At 39.5% G+C, this 22,379-nt stretch overlaps 1 protein-coding gene across 3 annotated transcripts; it reads right to left on the bottom strand.

The window, feature by feature from the left end:
- Window positions 1-1,814: 1,814 nt before the first annotated feature.
- Window positions 1,815-22,063, bottom strand: SAMD9L (sterile alpha motif domain containing 9 like). 3 transcript variants are annotated; one of them, XM_045062697.1, is made up of 3 exons: window positions 21,837-22,063; window positions 17,745-17,942; window positions 1,815-6,872 (listed from the first exon to the last, which is right to left on the bottom strand). In XM_045062697.1, the coding sequence occupies exon 3, from the start codon at window positions 6,854-6,856 to the stop codon at window positions 2,099-2,101; it is 4,758 nt and encodes a 1,585-aa protein (XP_044918632.1). In that variant the 5' UTR covers window positions 6,857-6,872; window positions 17,745-17,942; window positions 21,837-22,063; the 3' UTR covers window positions 1,815-2,098. The 3 variants fall into 3 exon arrangements, with proteins under 3 accessions (XP_044918632.1, XP_004776483.1, XP_004776484.1); XM_004776426.3 differs by having other exon boundaries at window positions 1,815-6,876; XM_004776427.3 differs by lacking the exon at window positions 17,745-17,942 and having other exon boundaries at window positions 1,815-6,876.
- Between the last annotated feature and the right edge of the window lie 316 nt (window positions 22,064-22,379).

Genomic DNA, 22,379 nt, shown 5'->3' on the forward strand with positions numbered 1-22,379 from the left:
GTGCCCCTCCCCATACCATTTGTTGAAGAGACTGTCTTTTTTCCACTGGACATTCTTTCCGGCTTTGTCAAAGATTAGTTGACCATAGAGTTGAGGGTCTATTTCTGGGATCTCTATTCTGTTTCATTGATCTATGTGTCTGTTTTTGTGCCAGGATACTATAAATTTTCATAATTTTCTATAGGTAGAACACAAGTTCACCTTTGAAGGAAGACTAGGCATTTATTCTGGGGAGGAAAAACACATTTTAATGGGCTCTTTGATTCTAGAATTGTAAAGCAAAGAATCTGTTCTAAAATAGAGAGCTGAACTGCTCTATATAATCATGTAAAACTCTGTCCTCTTTGTGGGTGGGTGACATCTCTGCATATTATAGTTCTTTTCAGAAAAAAAATAATTCTTTCTGGAGACTGAGATGGTTGGCATCCTAATCTCCAAGTCAATGATTCATGTTTAGGGGTTGTCTCATGTGGAAGAGCTGAGCAAGAGCCATCCTATGATATAACTGTTGAAAGAAGACTGAAAAGAGAGAAGGCCCCTAAAAAGTCTCGTAGAGGAGCTGGGTCTGTGAACTAGGAGGATAGTTACGAATAACAGGGATATTTAACAATTTTCCCCTTCTATTTTAACTTTTTTCTTTTATGTCAAACTGTTAGTTTAGTCTTGCTAAATGCTATAGCTCAGTCTTAGCTGAGTTGGGAAGGTTTAAGGGCTGGGCCTGTGTCCGGGGGGATGTGGCCATGGGGGACAGGCTGCTACCAGATGGACAGGTGGGCCATGGTAAAAGGAGGCTGCAGTTTGGAGCAAGGGCAGCAGCAGATATGGCTTCTAGCAATGGGACATGTTCGTGGGCCATATGAGCATTCCCCAGAGAGTCATAGAAATACTGGTGAGAAGAACACTGATAGGGAATAGGCATCTTGATGACAAGAGGAATTGGGTTTGAAACCTGAAATACCTAAGTTACTTATAAGGAGATATGAAGAAGTAGATAAATAAACATCTATTTGTTAAGTATTTGACTTAATCTACATTGGCATGTGTTTCGCTTTATAAGCAATAGATAGCTCTTAAAATCCAAGCTCTGGAACACTGTTTGATGCCCTTCTGGCTGGTTTAAGTCTAGGGGCAAGGTTCTGGGATGGCAGTCCTGGCATTGGAAAGTTGGGAATGCATACTGCCATGAGGAAGTTATCTTAGAAGTCAGGCATAGGTTATAAAGGCCAGGGAAAATTTTCTGGTGGAGCTGATTCAAACCGAGTTATGATGGACAAAGCAGAAGAATCAAATGGAAAGTGTTGGATGAAAATAAGGGAATATTTGACAGAGAGAACAGCACATAGCATAGGTTGAGAAATAAAAAAGGAAAAGATGGCAGTGTAAAACAGAAGATAGGAGGGATGGGCTCTAAAGAACAGGTGAAGATAAGACCATGTTGACAGGAAGCAAGAGTGGCCAAAGAGAGTTTTATCTGTAAATGGGAGGAAGAGGACAGAGGGAGTCCAAGCTTGTGACTACTTTGTTTTCTCTTCTCTTCCCCCTCCCTGAAGCAAGAAGTTGGGAGAAGGGCAAGGAGTCCAGGAATTGTGTATGTATATGTACATAGGGAGGGGTCGATGGAGGAAGAGAATGAAATATTTACTTCCCATACATTTTTATTGATACCAAGATGAGGTAAGTAGAACACTGGTGTGGCTCCCTTGGTTTGATTTCCAAAAACTGAGGAGGAGATTTCCTTCCATAATCATCTTGTTTAAATCTCTACTTTCACATTGAATAAAATAATTCACAATTCAGAATATTCAAGAGGGTGATAGAATTAAAACAGATTTTATTGATCTACAACCAGTTATGATATGACCAGTGGATACCAGCTGAATATGTTAGTCTGAAAATGCATTTTAAAACATTGAACAATCAACTCTACTGTGTGCCAAACTCCGTGTGTAGACACATTTCATGCCATCAAAAACCTTATAGTTCACAAAAGCAGAACCTGTGATTTACAGGTAAGCCAATATTATCAAAATGCCATAAGAATAGAGAGAGGGAAGAAAATCATAGATTATGAATAAAATATTTGAGTTAATGTAGCTTCTTAAATTATTTCTATGTCATATGCTTGGGGGCCTTCAATGGAAAATCCCAGGTAGAAGGACACTCTTTCTATATTCCCACCACTTCTGAGTGGACCTGAATAAACAGGTATCACTGGTATTCTAATTTTGTTCTCTGTTCCGTACTCTATAGAGATCAGCTTGCCTTCAGCTTGACCAGTTAGACGACACAGAAGGTCTTTGACTTCTTTTTTTTTCCACAGGTCTCCACTTGGCGAGAGGGAATTTACATTTTGTGCTTTATTGAAGTACTGCTCTATCTCAGTCTTACAAACAAGACTGTGGAGCCCCTTCCTCTTTCCCAGATAAAACAGAGTGCTTGCCTGCTTGGACCTGCACATGCTCCTGTATTGCCTCCTGAAGGTTCTGTTTAAGGAAGAAACATACTTTTCCATGAGTTTGGAATCTTCATCTAGTTCTTGACTTTCTGGCCAGAACAGAAGGCAGGCCAAAAAAAAAGGGTCTGGATATTGATGACTTGGTCCTATGGATTGCAACACTTCTCGGAGCTGTCTTTTCAGTATGCTAAGCGGTTGGATGAACTTGGAGTGGGGTTTTAGGCAATTAAGAATAATGTTGGCTAAAATGAAATTTAGTTTCTCCTTTTTCAGCTGCTTATTTGGGTTTTGCTGCAGTAGGGAAGAATATTTGCTCACTATACTTTCCATGTTGGTTGCAGCATCTTTGCGATTTGGATGAAGATATTCCAGGAGTCCAGAAAACCTATCTGCTCTCAAAGCTTCTAGACCTTTCCTGCAAGTCTCCTCTTGGTATAACTGATTCTCCTTGTCTTGTAGCAAACCCAAATCCAAACAGCAGAAAAGTTCCCCATATTTCCTGAAAGAACGAGTGATTTTCTTGTTTAATGAAATTTCTCCTGTTTCTTTTTGGGTGTTCCTCATTTTCAAAAGAACACTATAATCTGCAAGAAAGTCAAAGCACCTTTTCAAATCTGATTGTAAATTTTCTAAGTAAGATGTGAACTTGCGAAGAGCCAAATAATATTCACATTTTGGATTTGTGGGATTCATCCCCTTTCCTGATAAAAAGTCTACCAGAGCTGTTTTAGATAATCCATTTTCTCTGAGGAAACAGGGTGTGAGTTGGAGAATCTGAATAGTGTAAAGACCAACTTCTATTTCACCGACAAAACCGGCTGTGTTGTACGTGTCATATTTTCTTTGTAATTTCTGTCGTGTCCAGGCCTCCATTTCGCAGGCTTTCCTCTCGGCTTGTTCTTGGGATTTTTTAAAAGCTTTTGAGGCATTTTCAGCGGCTTCCAGGAGGAATATTAGATCATTAACTGTAATATCCTTGGCGTTTTTCTTTTCATCCAACCACCACCTGATTCGACTTTTGTAGACTTGACCAAGGGTATCTGAGATATAGGAATTTTTAGGTGCTCCCTTTTTGGCCTGGTTTGCCCAATCCAGAGCAATGCTAAAATTCTTCTCTTTAATGTAGAAATATCTCGCTAAGGCCTGACAAATGAATGCATTTTGTGGGAATCGAACAGTTCCAGCCACCAAGACCTTTTCGATTTCTTCGTTCTCTAAAGCTTCTATTAATGGGGCAAACAAGGTGTCTGTTTCATCTCCGTACTCCTTGCGCTGTCTTGTTAGCAGAAGAGTTTGCACGTCATGTTGAAATTTTTCTCTTCCTATTCCACAAGTATAGAATAAATCCTGCTTTAAGATCTTTAGTGCAATTTGACATGTATTCAAGTTATAGCTTTTTTCCAGTTCTTTCAGACAGGAGATGGCAATCAAAGGATGGATGATGCGCACACCTGTGTATCTCCCAAAATCTGCAACTTCTGTGTTTATTAGAAGTGTAGAATAAGCTCCCATCTTGTCCTCTAGGCTTTCAGGTTCCCAGGGGGTACTAGTGTGTCTGATTCCCAAAAATATTTCACACTGTGATACTGAGATTGTAGAATCAGTAACATAAGAGTTGAGTAGAGCCAGGAAAGAAATGAGTTGTCCTTCCTTGCTGTCCACATTCTGTCCTTTTAGGATATTCCGGACTACCTTTTCTATATACATTTCATTAAAACTTTTTTTCAAGATCATGAAGGAATAAAAGTTTTCACAGTTTTTGTGTTCCTTTTCAATTTCTTCCAGTTTGGCCTCAAAAGCTCTTTGTTCCTTAGGAGAAAGTTGGTAGGTTAGGGCAACACTGTCTGCTAATTTTGCAGTTTCATCAGGATTCTGGGATCTCATGCAGTTTAAGATAATTACCAGTGTTTTTTCATATCTCAAACCCTTGTCTGCTAAAATGGAATCGATGGTATTCTGCAGGATATAAACGTTTTCCTGGTCTTCAAAATCATCCACAAGGAGGAGTACAGGAAAGTAATCTTTATGGCTGGTTGCCTTATAGGTAATCAGCTTGGTCACTTGTTCTACAATTTCTCCAAAATCAGTTGTTTTGTTTTTTAACACAGCACATCTGAAGTTTTTCTTTAGGTCCCAGAGAATATTCATGGCCAAGGTAGTACCTCCACAGCCTGGGTGGTGATAAAGATTGATAAGTTTTGCAAATACTGGTTTAGGAGAGTCTGCCCAGCATTGTATCAGATCTTTAAGCTTTTCGTAACTATCCCTTTTGACAAAAGCTGAAGAATAGTTTTGAGAAGAAAAATAGAAGTTCCACCAGGATACTTTGCCACCTCGATAAAAGTGTTCTTCTTTTGATGTCTTAAATTCTTGGAATTTAGATTTATCTTTCTCTATGTCTGTGTCTTTACACTCATTTTCACAGAGGATTTCCAGTGCTGTCAAGATATCCTCTTCCTTTTTCTCTAAGATAATTGAAGAAAATCCATGGGAAGGCAAAAATCTTCTTGATGACTGAGTCACTGGTTTTAGTTTAAGGATAGTACTGTTTATGATTTCTAAATTTAAAGTGGAAATACTGTGGTTCGTTAATTCTTCTTCTGTTGTCAGTCTTGTTTGTAGCAGATCTTTCCATCGTTGATAAATCTGTGAGTTTACACAGATACACAATATATTTTCCATTCCTTTGAGAACTTGGTAGAAAGCCCAGAAAGTTTCAATGAGGGGATCTCCTGGGCTTTCCACTGGAGAGAATAATAGAAACACTACCAAAAATTTCCCCCTTGCCATTATATTTTCATCTGTGAGAAATAAAATCAGCTTTCTGACTTCAGAAGCTCTATCTCTGAACCATAAATGTGGTTCTAGAGGCTTATAGCTCTCATTTTTCAAGTCTGACCTGCCATTGCAGAAGATCCAGCTGGGCTGATCATAAAGATTCAAACTGGAAATTTTCTCTCTTATGTTACTTGTCTTTTCTTCAAACTGATTTGGAAAGTGAAGATTCGCTACTCGGCCTTTTTTGTAAGCTTTGACCACACCCTTGCTCAGAGATTCAGGGTCAAACTCCAGCACAGCAAACAATTTCATTTCCTTTAGAAAATCTAAGTTCTTTGTTTCGTTTGGATGGCATTTATTTGTTACAAGAATGTACCAGCTGTAGTATGAATTATCCAGCGAGTCTCGGTTGCCTATGAGAAGTTTAACCAGCTTTTGTCCTTCACTCTCTTTCTTATTTGCCTTCACCTCATATTCTTCTTCAGCCTCTTTTCTAGATGCTACCACTGACTTCAAATTTTGTAAAAATTCTTTGTAAACTCTATCTCGTTGCTTGACATTGGCCAGGATATCCTTAGAGCTGGGACCGTCTCTCACAAACAGTGAAAGATCTTGGTTTGGTTTCCATGTTTCATTTTTACAATTTTGCATCCTAATTAAGAAATATTTTTCTTCACATACAGAATGTTTTGGAATAACATCTACTTCAATGACAAATCTGTCTGATGGTGTATTGTTCTGCAATAGGACTTCCACAAACCTTGGCTCTCGAATGCACTTCTTGGCTTCATTGACCTCATTTCCTTCAAAGTATTGTCTGATCATTATATTAAAGTGGTCAATGAAGGCATCCTTATTGGTGACTTTTACACCAACAATTTGTCCGTGCGGTGTGTTCTTGACTCCAAAATGGATAGTGCCATTGGTGCGTGAATTCATACAAGCTGATGCAAATCGAAAGACTTCATTGCTAAATTTCATCTTAATGTCCTTTTCTGTGGCTGCTTCTGTATTTGTGAGGGCTTTGAACTCATGTATTGGGTCTATGAGATTGAGTGGGCCAGTTTCAGGTTGTAGAATTCCATGTTCTATGTAACGTTGGCTGTTATGGAACTGATCAAAAGGATATGGCATACAAGTCAAGTGTATTGTTTGTAGCTTATCCTCACTTCGGTCTTCAGTGGTCACTCCTTCACTTAAAGAATCTTCTTTCATAAGAATCGATTCTTGTTCTTTGGTATCTCTCGTCTCTCTGAGATCATGATCAGTATTGGGTAACACTGATTTTTCCTCTTCCTTTTTCATCTTTTGTAGCTTTTTTGGGTGTTCTTTTTTGAAGAGTTTTGTATGATCTAATTGTCCAGAATCTTGATTGTTACTTTCAGAGGAACTGTTAGTCAATCTGTCATATGTACGTTTTATCAAAAGTGCTGGGCCCCGTGGTAGCCCCATTTCTCTAAGGTCATTCTCAGTTAATTCCTGCAGGACTAATCCAGTTATTTCTTCAGTGAGCAGAATCTGCCCATATTTTTCATCAATCTTAAGGTCTTTGGTTACCCATTGTTTCACATGCTCTTTGGTCCAGTCGTTTATAATTTCAGGTAGATTTACTTGTTCACTCATTTCAATTTGCAATTTTCTTCCTTGGGAAAAGTAATAGAATAAATATTTTAGTATTACAGTTTATCATGGAAATCACGCAGTGAATTACGTATGTAATTTTATATAAACAACATATACAAAACATTGTTCAAGGGTGACTTTTGAAACTACTTGATACTTATTTTTAATGTTTTATATCCCAATTAGTGCCCTTATTTCCAAGATATTATAATTGTGAAGCAGTAGCTTCTAACTAGGGTGACATGTGCCTTTATTCATATAGTAATTTTCCTATTTAGGCTTAACTTCGTGAAAGTTGGGTTTTTATAATAAACCCAGAATCTTAAGTAACATAGGCGTTGGTTCCCATAGCTGAATATTGCAAATGAACTTTAAAATATAAAACTGGATAAGTAGGAGGTGCTTGGCTAGCTCAGCCAGTAGAGTGTGTAACTCTCGATCTCAGAGTTTTGAGTTTGAGTGCCAGATTAAGTGTAGAGATTGATTAAATAAAGAAAAATTTAAAAAAACTGGATAAGTAGAGGTGGGTTGGGGAACAGGAACCTCCTTTCTTGACTAGGAAGATGACCATCTTTATTACACAGTGATGAAGCAACCAGTTAACTCATCACCCACTCTCTTTGGGAACTCAAACTGTTAGGCCACCAAGGTGGAAAGAGATGAGGCAGCAAAATGTCAAGATAATCAATTTGGTTGGCTAATTCTTGTGGCTCTCAGAGGTACCAAAAGAATTAGCTGTAGTTCAAACTGGCCTGGCCTGACTGAAATTAGGTAAGGAAAATAGTATGAATTTTTAACTTTGTTAAAACAAATTCAGCCTATGTAGCAACACTTTTCTAGATATGTTTGTTGAGGCAAGTGAAACAAAAGCAAAAATAAACTACTGGGACTCCATCAAGTTAAAAAGCTTCAGGGGGTTCTTGGGTTGCTCAGTGGGTGAAGCTCTGCCTTTGGCTCAGGTCATGATCCCAGGGTCCTGGGATCGAGCCCTACATCACATGGGCTCTCTGCTCAGCAGGGAGTCTGCTTCCTCTCTCTCTCTGCCTGCCTCTCTACCTACTTGTGATTTCTCTCTCTATCAAATAAATAAATAAAATCCTTTAAAAAATAACAATAAAATAAAAAGCTTCTGCACAGTAAAAGAAACAATCAACAAAATGAAAACATAACCTGTTGAACGGGAGAAGATATTTGCAAATGACATATCTGATAAAGGGTTTATATAAAAAATATATAAAGAACTCATGCAACCAAAACCAAAACCAAACCAAAACAAAACAAATAATCTGATTAAAAATGGGCAGAAGACATGAATAGACATTTCTCCAACGTACACATACAGATGGCCAACAGACACATGAAAAGATGCTCATCATCATCAGGGAAATGCAAATCAAAACTATAATGAGAAAGAAGAGGAAGAAGGCAGCAGAGTAGGAGCACCCTAGTTTTGTCACATCCCATGTACACAACTGGATAATTATCAAATCATCCGAAATACTGTAGGAATCAACCAAAAACAACAGAATACACATTTTTCAAGTTCACACATAACTTTCTCCAGAAGAGATCACATATTAGATCACAAAACAGACTTCAACAAATACAAAAAGATTGAAATCATTCCATGCAACTTTTCTGATCACAGCACTATGAAGCTAGAAGTCAATCACAAGAAAAAAATTGGAAAGATCACAAATACATAGAGGTTAAACAAACAAACATATAGAGGTTAAGCAAACATGGGAACAAATGAAAATGAAAACACAATAGTCTAAAACCTTTGAGATGCAGCAAAAGTGGTCCTAAGAGGGGAATATATGACAATACAGGCTTATTTCCAGAAGCAAGAAAAAAATCAAAGAAACAACCTAACCTTATACCTAAGAAATTAGAAAAATAACAACAAACAAAGCCTAAAGCTAGCAGAAGGAAGGACATAATAAAGATTAGAGCAGAAATAAATGCTACAGAAACTAAAAACACAATTGAACAGAATAATGAAACCAGGAGCTGGTTCTTTGAAAAAATTAATAAATAAGACAAACCTCTAGCCAGACTTACCGAAAAGCAAATAAAAAGAACCCAAACCATTCGCCATGATCAAGCGAGATTTATTCCTGCATTACAAGGTGGTTCGGTATTTGCAAAATTAGTCAGCATGATACATCACCTTAGTAGAAGAATGGATACCTGGGGTACCTGTCTGGCTCAGTTGGTTAAGTGTCTTTTTCTTGATTTTGGCTCAGGTCATGATCTCAGGGTTGTGAGATCCAGTGCTGCATAGGGCTCTGAGCTGGGCATGGAGCCTGCTTAAGATTCTCTCTCTCTCTCCCTGTACCCCTCCACCTTTCCCGCCTGCCCAATAAAAGAAAGGAATGGATAAGAACCATATGATCATATCAATGGATGAAAAAAAAAAAGGGCAGTTGAAAAAGTACAACATCTATTCATGATTAAAAAAAAAAAACAAACAAACTCTCAACAAAGTAGGTTTTGAGGGAACATACCTCAACATAAGAAAGACTACATATGAAAAAACCACAACTAATATCATCCTCAATGGGAAAACTGAGAGTTTTCCTCCATGGTCAGGACCAAGACAGGGAAGTCCACTCTCCCCACTGTGATTTAACATAGTACTGGAAGTCCTACCCACAGCAATCAAACACAAAAAACAAAAGGGACTCAAATCAGTAAGAAAAAAGTAAGACTTGGGACGCCTGGGTGGCTCAGTTGGTTGGGCAGCTGCCTTCGGCTCAGGTCATGATCCCAGCCTCTTGGGATCAAGTCCCACATCGGGCTCCTTGCTCGGCAGGGAGCCTGCTTCTCCCTCTGCCTCTGCCTGCCATTCTGTCTGCCTGTGCTCCCTTTCTCCCTCTCTCTCTCTGATAAATAAATAAAATCTTAAAAAAAAAAAAAGAAAAGAAAAAAGTAAGACTTTCACTATTTGTAGATGACATGATACTCTATACAGAAAACCTGAGGGCACTTGGGTAGCTCAGTGGGTTAAGCCTCTGCTTTCAACTCAGGTCATGATCTCAGGTTCCTGGGACCAAGCCCTGCATCGGGCTCTCTGCTCAGCCTGCTCCCCACTCTCTGTCTGCCAGCCTCTCTGCCTACTTGTGATCTCCCTCTCTCTCTGTCAAATAAATAAATAAACAAATAAATAAATAAATAAAATCTTAAAAAAAAAAAGAAAGAAAACTGAAGGACTCCACAAAAACAAAAACTGTTAGAACTGATAAACAAAGTCAGTAGAGTTGCAGGATACAAAATTAAACAGAAACCTGTTACATTTCAATATAGCAATAATGAAGTAGCAGAAAGAGAAATTAAAGAATCAATCCCATTTACACCAAAAACAATAAGATACCTAGGAATAAACCTAACCAAAGAGGTGAAAACCTTGTACTTTGAAAAGTATAAAATATTGATGAAAGAAATTAAAGGGGATGCAAAGAAATGGAAAGACATTCCACACTCATGGATTGGAAAAACAAAGATTATTAAAATGTCTATAATACCAAAAGAAATTTACACATTTAATGCAATCCTTAAATATCCCTACCAATAGCATTTTTCACAGAACTAGAAAGAATAATCCTAAAATTTGTATGTAACCACAAAAGATCCTAAACTGTCAAAGCAACCTTGAAAAGAAAAGCAAGCCTGAGGCACCATAATTCTGGACTTCAAGTTATATTACAAAGCTATAGTGATCAAAAAAGTAATGGCAATGGCACAAAAATAAACATGTAGATCAGTGGAACAGAATGGAAAACCAAGAAATGAACCCACAACTACATGGTCAATTAATCTTCAAAAAAGCAGAAAGAATATCCAGTGGACAAAAGTCTCTTAAACAAATGGTGTTGGGAAAACTGGACAGCCACATGCAAAGGAATGAAATTGGACTACTTTTGTACAGTGAACAAAAATAAATTCAAAATGCATTAAAAACCTAAATCTGAGACCTGAAACCACAAACTCCTGGAGGAGAACACAGGCAGTAACCTCTTCGACATTGGCTGTAACAACTTCTTTCTAGATAGGTCTTGAGAGGCAAAGGGAAAAAAACAAAATAAACTATTGGGACTTCATCTTCTACACAGTGAAGGGAACAATCAAAAGAACTAAAAGACGAACTACTGAATGGGAGAAGACTATCTGATGAAAGGTTAGTATCCAAAACATATAAAGAACTTCAGGCTCAACACTGAAAAAATGAACAATCCAGTTAAAAACGGGCAGAAGACATAAATAGACATTTCTCCAAAGAAGACACCCAGATGGCCAACAGACACATGAAAAGATGTTCAACATTACTGATCACCAGGAAATATGAATCAAAAATCACAATGAGATATCCCCTCACCCCTGTCAGAGTGGTTAAAATCAACAACCCAAGAAATAGGTCAGGATGTGGAAAAAGGGGAGTCCTCTTACAATGCTGGTGGGAATGCAAACTGGTACAGCTACTCTGGAAAATAGTATAGAGGTTCCTCAAAAAATTAAAAATTAGAACTACTATATGATTCAGTAATTCCACCACTGGGTATTTACCCAAAGAATATGATAACACCAATTTGTAAAGATACATGCAGCTCTATGTTTATTGCAACATTATTTATAATAGCCAAATTATGGAAGCAAACCCAAGTGTCCATAGATAGTTAAATGGATAAAGAAGATGTTGTATGTACACACAATGGAATATTACTCAGTCATAAAAAAAAGAATGAGATCTTGCCATTTGCAACAACACAGATAAATCTAGAGGGTATAATATATAATGATAAGTGAGAGAAATCAAAGAAAAACAAATACAATTTGATTTCGCTCACATGTGGAATTTAAGAAACAAAAGAAAAGGACAAGGAAAAAAGACAAACCAAAAAAATAGACTCTTAGCTATAGAGAACAAACTGGTGGTTACCAGAGGGGAGGTGGGTGCGGGGGATGTGTGAAGCAGGTGACAGGGATTAAGAGTACACTTATCATGATGAGCACTGAGTAATGCACAAAATTGCTGAATTACTATATTGAACACCTGAAACTAAGATAATATTGTATGTTAACTGCACTGGAATTAAAATTATATTGCAATTTAAAATGAAAAACAAACAAACAATTTCAACCTAAATTATTGATATGAGACTAAATGGAACTCCCACAGTTATGTACTTTGCTGAATTTCCAGAACTGAATATCCTGGAACACCCTCGAGCAGGGATTCTCAACTCGGGCTGAGCATTAGAATCACCTGGGACTCCACATTCTGATAATTTAGTTGGTTGAGGGAGTGGGTGCAGAGTTCAAGCCTTAGTACTTTTCAAAATCTGTCAGTGTCATTCTCTTGTGCAGATGAGGTTGAGAGCAGTTCTCAAAATACAGCCCCCAGATCAGCAGCATTAGCACCACTTGGAAGCATGGTAAAAGCGTAAATTCTCAGACCCACCCCAACCTCGTGAATCAGAACTAGAAAGAGATCAATAGAATGGGTTAAATAAGGGGAAACAGGAAGGTGAAAATATTATAAGGATAAATAGATTGAAAGCATTAAGTATCAAACAAAACAGAAGTATTAAACTATAAAAAATGCAAACACTTAAAAAGATCTGTAATTTTTTAAACGAGATTTTAAGATCCTAGTTCAAAAAAAAAAAAAGATTGTTTTAAATGAAAGATATGAAGATCCTAGGTTTTTATATAACAAGTCACAAAGTCTAGCCAAACTGTAAATTTGACCTTTCTATGTTTGGGGTTTCTTGCAGAAACTTTTCCAGAGGGTCTTCTTGAGGTCATATCTGAAGGATGAGCTAAACTGAAGCCCCAGCCTATAGCCTTATGACCAGCCAGAGAAGAAACTCATGCCGGTCATTTATGGTATCAATACCATAAGCACTTTAGAATGATTTACCCTGTCTATAGGCAGCTGCCGCTGGGCACAGCAGCTTCTGCTTGCTTGCATAAAACTTTTCCTAGTGCCTTAGTATCCTGAATCCTCTTAGTCACTATGGCTTCATTCTGCAGGACACACCTAGTCCTGAGCCAATTAGCAGAACTATAAGCAACTGGCCAATGAATGTAATAAACATATTTTGGATTACCAATTCCATTCACTTACAGTGTATAGATAGAAGAGGTCTTAGAATTAGCATACACATCGCAACCAGAGATAAATATTTGTTTATTCACTCGACCGATATTTACTGACCAATATTTATTGCTTAAGAAACTGGTGGTGACCAAAAGAGATGTGAAGTTCTTTCAGAGGACTTATAGTCCAGTGGAGAAAATTTTAAAAAGGAAGAACCATATACACATATATTCAAGACGGCTTATCATGACAAACTGCGATAGCACTTTGTGTGAAACGCAATAAGGGGCAAAGGACTGTGGGATCTGTGAGGAGGAGAGGAGTGTCACCAGGAGGAAAGTGGAGACACTGGGCAGGTGAAGTTAAAGTAGAGCTTCTGGAGTAGGGTAGGAAGAAGGTGGAGGGAGCAAGTCTAGGGGACAGAGTGAAGGGAAAAAGGAATAGTCTAACTGTGGGATTTCCAAAGCCCTATCCAGCGCGTCCAAGGAGTTGGGTGTGGTGGTGTTCTGCAGTGGGCTGTCGCTGCCTCTGCCCCCAGAGCCAGGTGCTGGTCCTGTCACAGAGGGAATTACTGACTAGGAGATGACTCCTCGAATGCAGGAGCCTGGAGGCTTATCCCTGATCTTTCCTGTCTCCTCTGCAGAGTCCCTAAGTGTCATCTCAGATAAGACTGAAGGGAGAGATTCTGTCTTACCTCTTTACAAGCACTATATGGAGCCAATAGGATAAGCAGTTATTAATAAGCATATTCCTAATGAAGGATTTTTTTAAAGATTTTATTTATTTATTGGACAGAGAGATCACAAGCAGGCAGAGAGAGATGAGGAAGCAGGCTCCCCGCCGAGCAGAGAGCCCGATGCGGGGCTCAATCCCAGCACCCTGGGATCATGACCTGAGCCAAAGACGAGGCTCAGCCCTCTGAGCCATCCAGGCGCCCCCCCCAATGAAAGATTTTTTGAAGTCACTTTGGAGAAAAGGCTGAATAAAAAATGACTACTTTATTATTTTTAAATTTATTCTTAAAATGTTTCATACCTTAAAAATTTGCTGAGTACTTGCTTTTTATATATTTTAATATATTTTGACCCCCTTTCTGTAAGCAGCTGAGGGGAAGAAGCACTCATACCCTCAGACACTATTCTCATCACAATTTTTGGTGGGTCCCGAGACACCTAGATGTTCCTTTAATACACTGGACTTTCTCCATCTTGACTTCCTCTCATCCAATGACCTTGACCTCCCTGCATTCCACTGTTATGGTCACACCATTGACCTTAACACAAACTGCTATGGGTTGAATTGTGACTCCTCCCTCCCCCCCAACAAACTTCTGTGTTTGTGATAGGTGAAATAGGGTCACTTATGTCAAGGGGATTAAGATGGAGCCAGGAGGCCATTAAGGAGATGGCCTTATGCTTGTCCTCACTGGTAGAACCACAGAAAATATTCTAAAGACTCAATCCTAGCGCTTGAATTTGCTATTTGCTAGCAAGAGGTTTTGCTTAGTGATAGCCTTAGCAATCAATTATACTCAGTCAAGAATGGTTTTCTGCCACCAACACGAATCAAAAATTCTTTTTATAAGCAATGTGTATAGGCATTCCGTTTATGCCTGACAAACCTCTGACTTTCGCTTAGTGGGACACCATTTGGGTGGCTACCCCAAATCTGTGTACCCCAAATTGCAACTCACTGATGTCAAATAAACTCTCTTGCTTAATGATCGCCTCCTGCCAAGTTTAGGTTGTGATGACAAAGTCCTAGCCCCAGTACCTTGGTATGTGACCTTTTTGGACATAGGGTAGTTGCCGATGTTAACATGAAGCCGTTAGAGTGGGCCCTAATTCAATATGACTGGTATCTTTATAGGAAGGAGGAATTTAGCCACAGAGACACACACACACAGTGAGAATGCCACATGCAGAAGAAGGCAGAGATTGGGGTGAACTCTAAGCCAGAGGTTGCCAGCAAACCACCAGAAACTAAAGGAGAGTCAGGGAACTCATTCTCTTTCATAGCCCACAGAAGGAACCAACCTCACTAACATCTTGATCTTGAATACTTCCAGCCTCCAGAGCTGTGAGACAATACATTTTTGTGGTTTAAGCCACACAGTTTCCTGTGGTACTTGGTTACAGCAGCCCATTCAAACAAATAGAATCACCAATGACTACAAGCCTTCCAGCATCTCAGATTCAAATATCTCCCTCTCACCAGGATCTGCTGCTTCTTTGACTCACTACCTTTATTTATTTTATTTTATTTTTAATTTTATTTATTTTTTGAGAGAGATATTATTTATTAATTTGAGAGAGAGAGATATAGAGGGAGCAAGGAGGAGCAGAGGGAGAGGGAGAGAGAGAATCTCTAGCAGATTCCCTCCTTAGTGGGGAGCCCCACATGGGTCTGGATCTCATGACCCTGAGATCATGACCTGAACCAAAATCAGGAGTCAGATGCTTAACTGACCAAGTCATCTAGGTGTCCGTAGACTCACTACCTTTAGTACTCAATGTCTAATATTTCTTTAACACCAAGACTTGTAACTCACCAATTCTAGATTCTATTACTTTCTCACTCCTGTTCCCCATCCATGCATCTCCTCCAGCGTCTCCCTGGTAACTAGCTTGATACTTTTCCCCATTCATTATAATCACGTGCTTCCTCCTCCCTCCACTTGTACTCTGCCAATGTTAGGACCATGGCTGGACAATGACCCTCTATATCCTGGTTTCACTTTAAAGTCATGATCACTGTCCTCCAGTGGACTGTTAATGCTCTGAGCTACCATACTGTTTCCTTGTTGTATTCACTCTCTCACTGTCCGAAATGGCTATTTCACACATTCTTCTCTCTCATCAAATCTCTAATACCTCCTCAGCGTTTTCACTTTCCCTGGTAACCCTACTTCCTATTGCAACTGGGAAGTTAAACCTTAAAACCGTATCTACCACGGTCCTGCTTTGTGACTTTTCTTCTGTTACTAGGTCCATACATTCTATTTTAGTTTCTGTTCTCTGAATGGACTGTCCACATCCCTTGCTCTGGAGAAGAGATCCACACATCACTCTTCACAGACTTGCTCTGTCCAGATCTGGGGCAATCCAGGTCTGTGGCAATATCTTTTCTTAGTCAGAGTCCTTTCTTACCTTGTCCCCTGGCCGCACCAAATATTCTAAGGAAAAGCTATAGATTTTCTCTTCTGATTTATTTTTTTTTTAAGATTTTATTTATTTATTTGAGAGAGAGAGAATGAGAGAAAGAAAGCACATGAGAGGAGAGAGGTCAGCAGGAGAAGCAGACTCCCTGCTGAGCAGGGAGCCCAATGTGGGACTCAATTCCAGGACTCCAGGATCATGACCTGAGCCGAAGGCAGCTGCTTAACCAACTGAGCCACCCAGGCACCCTCTCTTCTGATTTAGCTAGTGATTACAACAATTCCACTAGATTCCAGCACTCTCCAAGAAGCAACACATGAAGGGTTTCCTGCTTATCAGCTTATCAGCTACTAGACGCTCAGAGATGTGTGTGTGTGTGTGTGTGTGTGTGTGTGTGTTGTGTGTGTGTGTGTGTGTGACATGTGAATGGTGGGAGGGCTTGTCTTAATGCTACCTCCAGGGAGATGGCATCCCCCTCATTTTCTCCTTTATTGTTTGACTTCTGTTAGGAACCACAGGGAGATGGGAGCACTCTTCTTAAATTGGAATGGCATTCGTCCTCCCCAAATCTGTCTTTTTATCTCTGTCCCACAGGTTCTCCCATTGTTTAAAGATGAAGACCCTTTATAACATCAAAGCATTTCTCAGCAGCTCACTGCTATGATGGGAGTTGAGAAGCTGCATAATGATTCGAAGTTACTATATATTTGGTAGCACTTTCACATGAATTTTTCATCTTAGTCTACGATCCATATTTGGCTAGAGCTATGTATTTAATTCAAGGTGACTATGATTTGGGCAAAAAATTTTTAATAATGCTTTGGTATAACTCTGTGGCCTAATCAGTATCTTTAAACTTGTTTGGGGTGATGATTCATTAATATTTATATAAAAATTTAATGTACTTCACTGTTCTGAGGCTTACAAAAGCCTTTCATGAACATTATTTGATTTGATTTATATCCTGGAGTGTTGGCATATTTTTTAAACACGAGGGACAATTATGTTTTCACTGTGTGAAAACATTTACGTTTTCACTGTGTAAGACCATGGGACAAGAAGCAGTGTTGTCTTGGTTAGGTCTTTCTAGCCTCTAGTGTGTTCCAACTCTAGAAACACTCGGCACCACAGTTGCTGGAAGGTTTTTTGTTTTTTGGGGGTTTTTGTTTGTTTGTTTGTTTGTTTTAAGATCTATGTATTCATTTGAGAGGGGAGTGAGGGACAGAGGGAGAGAATGAGAGAAACAGACTCCTTCCTGAGCGCAGAGCATGACTCTACCCCATGACCCCAGAGATCACGACTTAAGCTGAAATCAAGAGTTGAACGCCCAACTGACTGAGCCACCCATTTTTAAAGAATTCTACAGTCAGGGGGCACCTGGGTGTCTCAGTGAGTTAAAGAATTCTACAGTCAGTGCAAGTAACATCTAGTGATAGATATATGTGAAAACAGAAGATTTCCCATTCCTTTTAGAATCGTTTCATTAAAAGTAGCTCATGTGCACTTGAAAATACATTCACTTTTGAAGTGAATGTATTTTAGTTTTTAGAATTCATTTTTAAAGAAATCTTTTAAAGCAAGCTTTTAAAGCTTTTGAAGAAGGTATCTATAATGATTGGAAACTTACCAGGGGTTTTCTGAGAACCTCCTTTTTATATCAGCAACCTGAAATTGGTCTGTATGAGTTTTTGATGTCAAGCTATTAGAATAGTTGTCTTTTCTTGAAAATTTGCAAGATTCATGTCCTGGAAAGCAGCTATGTATGGAGTAAAGATGCAGGCAGAACCAATCTGGTCCTTTTCCAGTTTTGCCTTTTGTTAAGAACCTGTTACGTAAAAAGAAAAAAAATGATATCACAGAAAATTAAAATGCAATTGATGGGACTGTTGCTTAGGAAGTGTTAATGAGACAGATTTTCCCCCTAACTTTTTTTTTAAAAAGATTTTATTTATTTATTTGACACAGAGAGAAAGATCGCAAGTAAGCAGAGAGGCAGGCAGAGAGAGGGGGGAAGCAGGCTCCCCGCTGAGCAGAGAGCCCGATGTGGGGCTTGATCCAAGGACCCTGATATCATGACCTAAGCGGAAGGCAGAGGCCTAACCCACTGAGCCACCCCACTGAGGTGTCCCTCCCCTTAACTTTTTATTGTGAAGAATTTCAAACATCTAGAAGAATGACGAAAAGAACATCCTCCACCAAGATGGCATCCCTTCCTGTATTTAAATACTTTTAATAAATTAGATAAATATCCAAAAATACATTGCATTCTCTTTCCTCCCACATTCCACATTCAATGTGGAGCAAATCCTGTAGTTGGCCGGTCTCTTTAAAATGCGTTTGACCACCAACCACCACCTCCAGCACTACCAGCCCGTCCAAGCTCCCACCCCTCTTCTGGATGACAAGAGTGGCTCCCTCACTTGTTTCCCTCTTGCTATTATTGATCCTGCGGGGGACTTAGGCAAAAGAGCAGCCAGAGTGGGCCTGTCCAAATGGAAATAACATGCCAATATTCTGCTCAGTCCCCTTAGTGGCTTTCCATTTAACTCAGAGTGAAAGCCCTGCTCCTTACTATGAACTGTCAGGCCTCACATGACCTGGCACCTGGCTACCCCTCTGATACCACATCTTACTTTCTTTTTCCTTTTGAAAGCTGGTCCAGCCACCTTGTTGTTCCTTGCTGGCTGGACCTGTTACTGCATCTGGCCTTCTGCTCCTTTCGTCTCCCTGGGCGGTCCCTGGATACTGTTGAGGCTCCTTCCCTCCCTCCCCTCGGGCTTTCATCTCCATCTTCTCACTTCTTACGCTTGGCCAGCCCGCAGGCAACCTTAGTCCATCTCCAGTATTTCTGATCCCTCCTCTGGTTTCTTTCTTTCTCCTTTTCCCTCCCTTTATATATTCATACTTAAGATTGATTACAACCAAGTATTCCACATATTCTTACCCATTTATCTTGTTTCTTTTTCTGTCCCCACCCATTATTCTAGATACCACAAGAGGACAAGGATTTTGTACATTTGTTCATTTTGTTCACTAGTTCACAGTGCCTAGCACAGAGTAGCTACTTAACAAATATTTATTGAATGAATAACACTTTCTCAGGGCAGTTGAAAATAAGGAATTTTTGAAAACTCTGGAGTTAGCCATGTCTGTGCATCAAAGACCGAAGGACTTTGCTCCTTTCACTAGGGCAACTGGATCACTAGGGCAACTATTTCACTTGGCTTGAATCCCAGACAGAAATCTAAGAATATTTGTTTACTGTGTTGCTCATTAGGCCAGAACTAACTCTAGCTTCAATCATCTGGTCACAAAGAAGGGAAAAGAAATTTTTTTTTAAAAGATTTTATTTATTTATTAGACAGACAGAGATCACAAGTAGGCAGAGAGGCAGGCAGAGAGAGAGGGGGAAACAGGCTCCCTGCTGAGCAGAGAGCCCGATGCGGGGCTCGATCCCAGGACCCTGGGATCATGACCTGAGCCAAAGGTAGAGGCTTTAACCCACTGACCCATCCAGGCACCCCGGGAAAGGAAATTTTGTCAAAAGGAATGAACACTTAATAAGTATGTGTCTCCTGCAGACCTTCACAACATCCTGTATCATTTCTGCTGTGTCACTCACAGTTCCCAAATAAGGTCATTTTTCATACTGGGCTAGGCCTTTCTTGTGGGTCCTCCGTGTCGGATGGAGCCTCAGTACCTCTGCTGTTCTCATTTGCTGCCAGTTCTCCAGAGAGCTGGTCTCTTGAGGAGGGTCTTACCCCTTTCCACAGACATGCTCTGTTCAGATCTGCTGCAATCCCTTCTCTTAGCCAGAGTCTTCTTTCAGTACTTTAACCACCTCCCCTCTGGATATCCTAAAGACTGAGAGGACAGAATCCACATTCTCTCTTTCCTTTTAGACAGTGATTATTTCCAATAAGGCCCAACATTCTACAGTTTTTGTTTTTGTTTTAATTTTTAGCGAGCTCTACACCCAATGTAGGGCTCAAAGTCACAACCCAGAGATCAAGAGTTGCATGCTCTTCCAACTGAGCCAGTCAGGTGCCCCTTTTTAATTTCTTAAAAAGTGTATTTATTTATTTATTTATTAAAGCCTAACATGCTAGAAATGCAGCAGCACATCAGGAATTTCCCTCTGCAGTGCATCCCTTTTTCTTACAGCTTTCAGGCCTCTATACATGGCCAGTGACTCACTGTGTGGTGTTTTTGGTGTTAAAAGGGGGAATTTCATGCCACCTAATAGATGGCAGCTTTCTCTCACTTCTTTCTGTTCAGATTCTGCCAACGGATACCAGGGAAATAGAAACATTCTTCTCAGACAAGCTCACAGACATTTATTCCCCAAATTTGGACCCTTCTTTTGTTAAATGGAAAAATCAGCAATACTTTGTCTTAATATGATATACTAAACTCTAATACTATCCTTGGACCCAGTATAATGTCAAAAGTTTCTCAACCTCCCTCTTTGGCTTACAACAACAGTAGTGCACATATAACAATTTGAAACTATTATATTCAATAATACTTTTTTTTTTAAGATTTTATTTATTTATTTGACAGAGAGAGATCACAAGTAGGCAGAGAGGCAGGCAGAGAGAGAGAGGAGGAAGCAGGCTCCCTGCCGAGCAGAGTCCGACGCGGGACTTGATCCCAGGACCCTGAGATCATGACCTGAGCCGAAGGCAGCGGCTTAACCCACTGAGCCACCCAGGCGCCCCTCAATAATACTTTTTAAAGAGTTCATACTCTATCAATTATAAGAGCACCTGCATGCCTATTGTCAGAGCTAAGTAAAGATCAAAATGACTGGTGTGGACAACTTTTGAGATTGATTTGACATAACTGGGGCCTCATCCTCCTGCTTGAAACAATTACAAACACAGATTCTATCAGTAATAACATTAACTATTGGTAAGGGAGCTAAAGAATGCCATTCTCTAACAAGTACTCCAGTTTTCTCTCTTTAGTACTGAACAAGAAGCACCAAATCATCAGAACACTTAGGCTCAAGCACTGGTGCCCACCCAGCCTCATCTCAGAAGGGTCCTCGGGGCCCCCCAGGTATCAATGCCCTGAGGAGTTCTGTTCTATAGGACTCTTGGAGCTGACCCCTGGGGAAGGATGCTGTAGAATCCTGATTCTAGTCTGGGAGGGCTACACACACACCCCCTCTGTAGGTCTGAGGAAACGAAACCACACACAAACAAGTTAAGTTTCATTTCCCGAAGTTAAGTTTCCGTTTCAGTTTTTAACCAGATTGCTGTAAAAAAAAATGAATGTGAAGGAAATTCTTACAAGGCAAAATAACACTTTGGAGAGTCTTAAGTCTTAAGATTAGACTCTTAAGTTATGGAAGACAGAAATTTGTATAATTGCACATGACCACAGGTTCCTTTACAATCTTTAATGTTTATATTCCTGCTTTTTCTCTATTGTCTTTCCCACTAATATATACAGCCTGGAAATGACTGCTCACCACTCCGAGTACAAGTAACGGTACATTTCTTTTTAGAGGAGCATTTACAGGGTTAGCCTCAGTTAAATAAGTCAGTTATGTATTTAATCCACTGATATTTCTAAGTACTTTCAATATCTTTACAAACAATCATTTATCTAGGAACACATGTGTTATATAAAAAGTACAGCTGGAGTTTTAAAAAAAAAATAGCTGTCCCACTGGCAGAAAATATAAAGGTTTAACAATGCAGTAACTTACCAGGATTTTCCTGAAAACTTCCTTCTTTTTATGTCAGGAACTTGATTTAAACTTCGTTAAATTGCAGCTGATTTAGCCTTCATTTTCTTAATCCTTTCCTGACGGCCAGGAGACAAAATGACAAGGCTCTTTTGAAAAACTAAGCAGTTGTGGAGTTCTCTGGTCTCTGGATACTCTGACTCCTCCTTGGAGGGTGTGTAAGATATGCAGTAAAGAAACAGAATGAGGAAGTAGAAATGCAGGGAGGTTCGGTTTGGTTAAGAATGGTTTATTTGGATCTGGAAGGATGTAAAATATCAAAAAGCTAACATCACTGAGAATTATCAAAAAATTTGAAACATTGTTTAGAAACTGTTCATCAGACAGAATTTTAAATCATAAAAGTTAAGAAATCCCAGTGGGAGAATACTTACAGAAAAAAAAGTAAATAAATACAGGGGAGAACTATACTCCGGGTAGTCTAAGTGCCTGTTATGAGATGAATTTTCCTCCTCCAAAATTCGTACGTTGAAGTCCTCCCAGAATGTGACTGTATTTGGAGAA

This window comes from Mustela putorius, unplaced genomic scaffold, assembly GCF_011764305.1.
Source record: "Mustela putorius furo isolate JIRA1106 unplaced genomic scaffold, ASM1176430v1.1 tig00003845_pilon_pilon_pilon, whole genome shotgun sequence".
Classification (NCBI taxonomy): Eukaryota; Metazoa; Chordata; class Mammalia; order Carnivora; family Mustelidae; genus Mustela; species Mustela putorius.

Coding starts and splice junctions, on each gene's coding strand:
- SAMD9L (XM_004776427.3), bottom strand. CDS start 6,856: ATGAGTGAACAAGTAAATCTACCTGAAATTATAAACGACTGGACCAAA.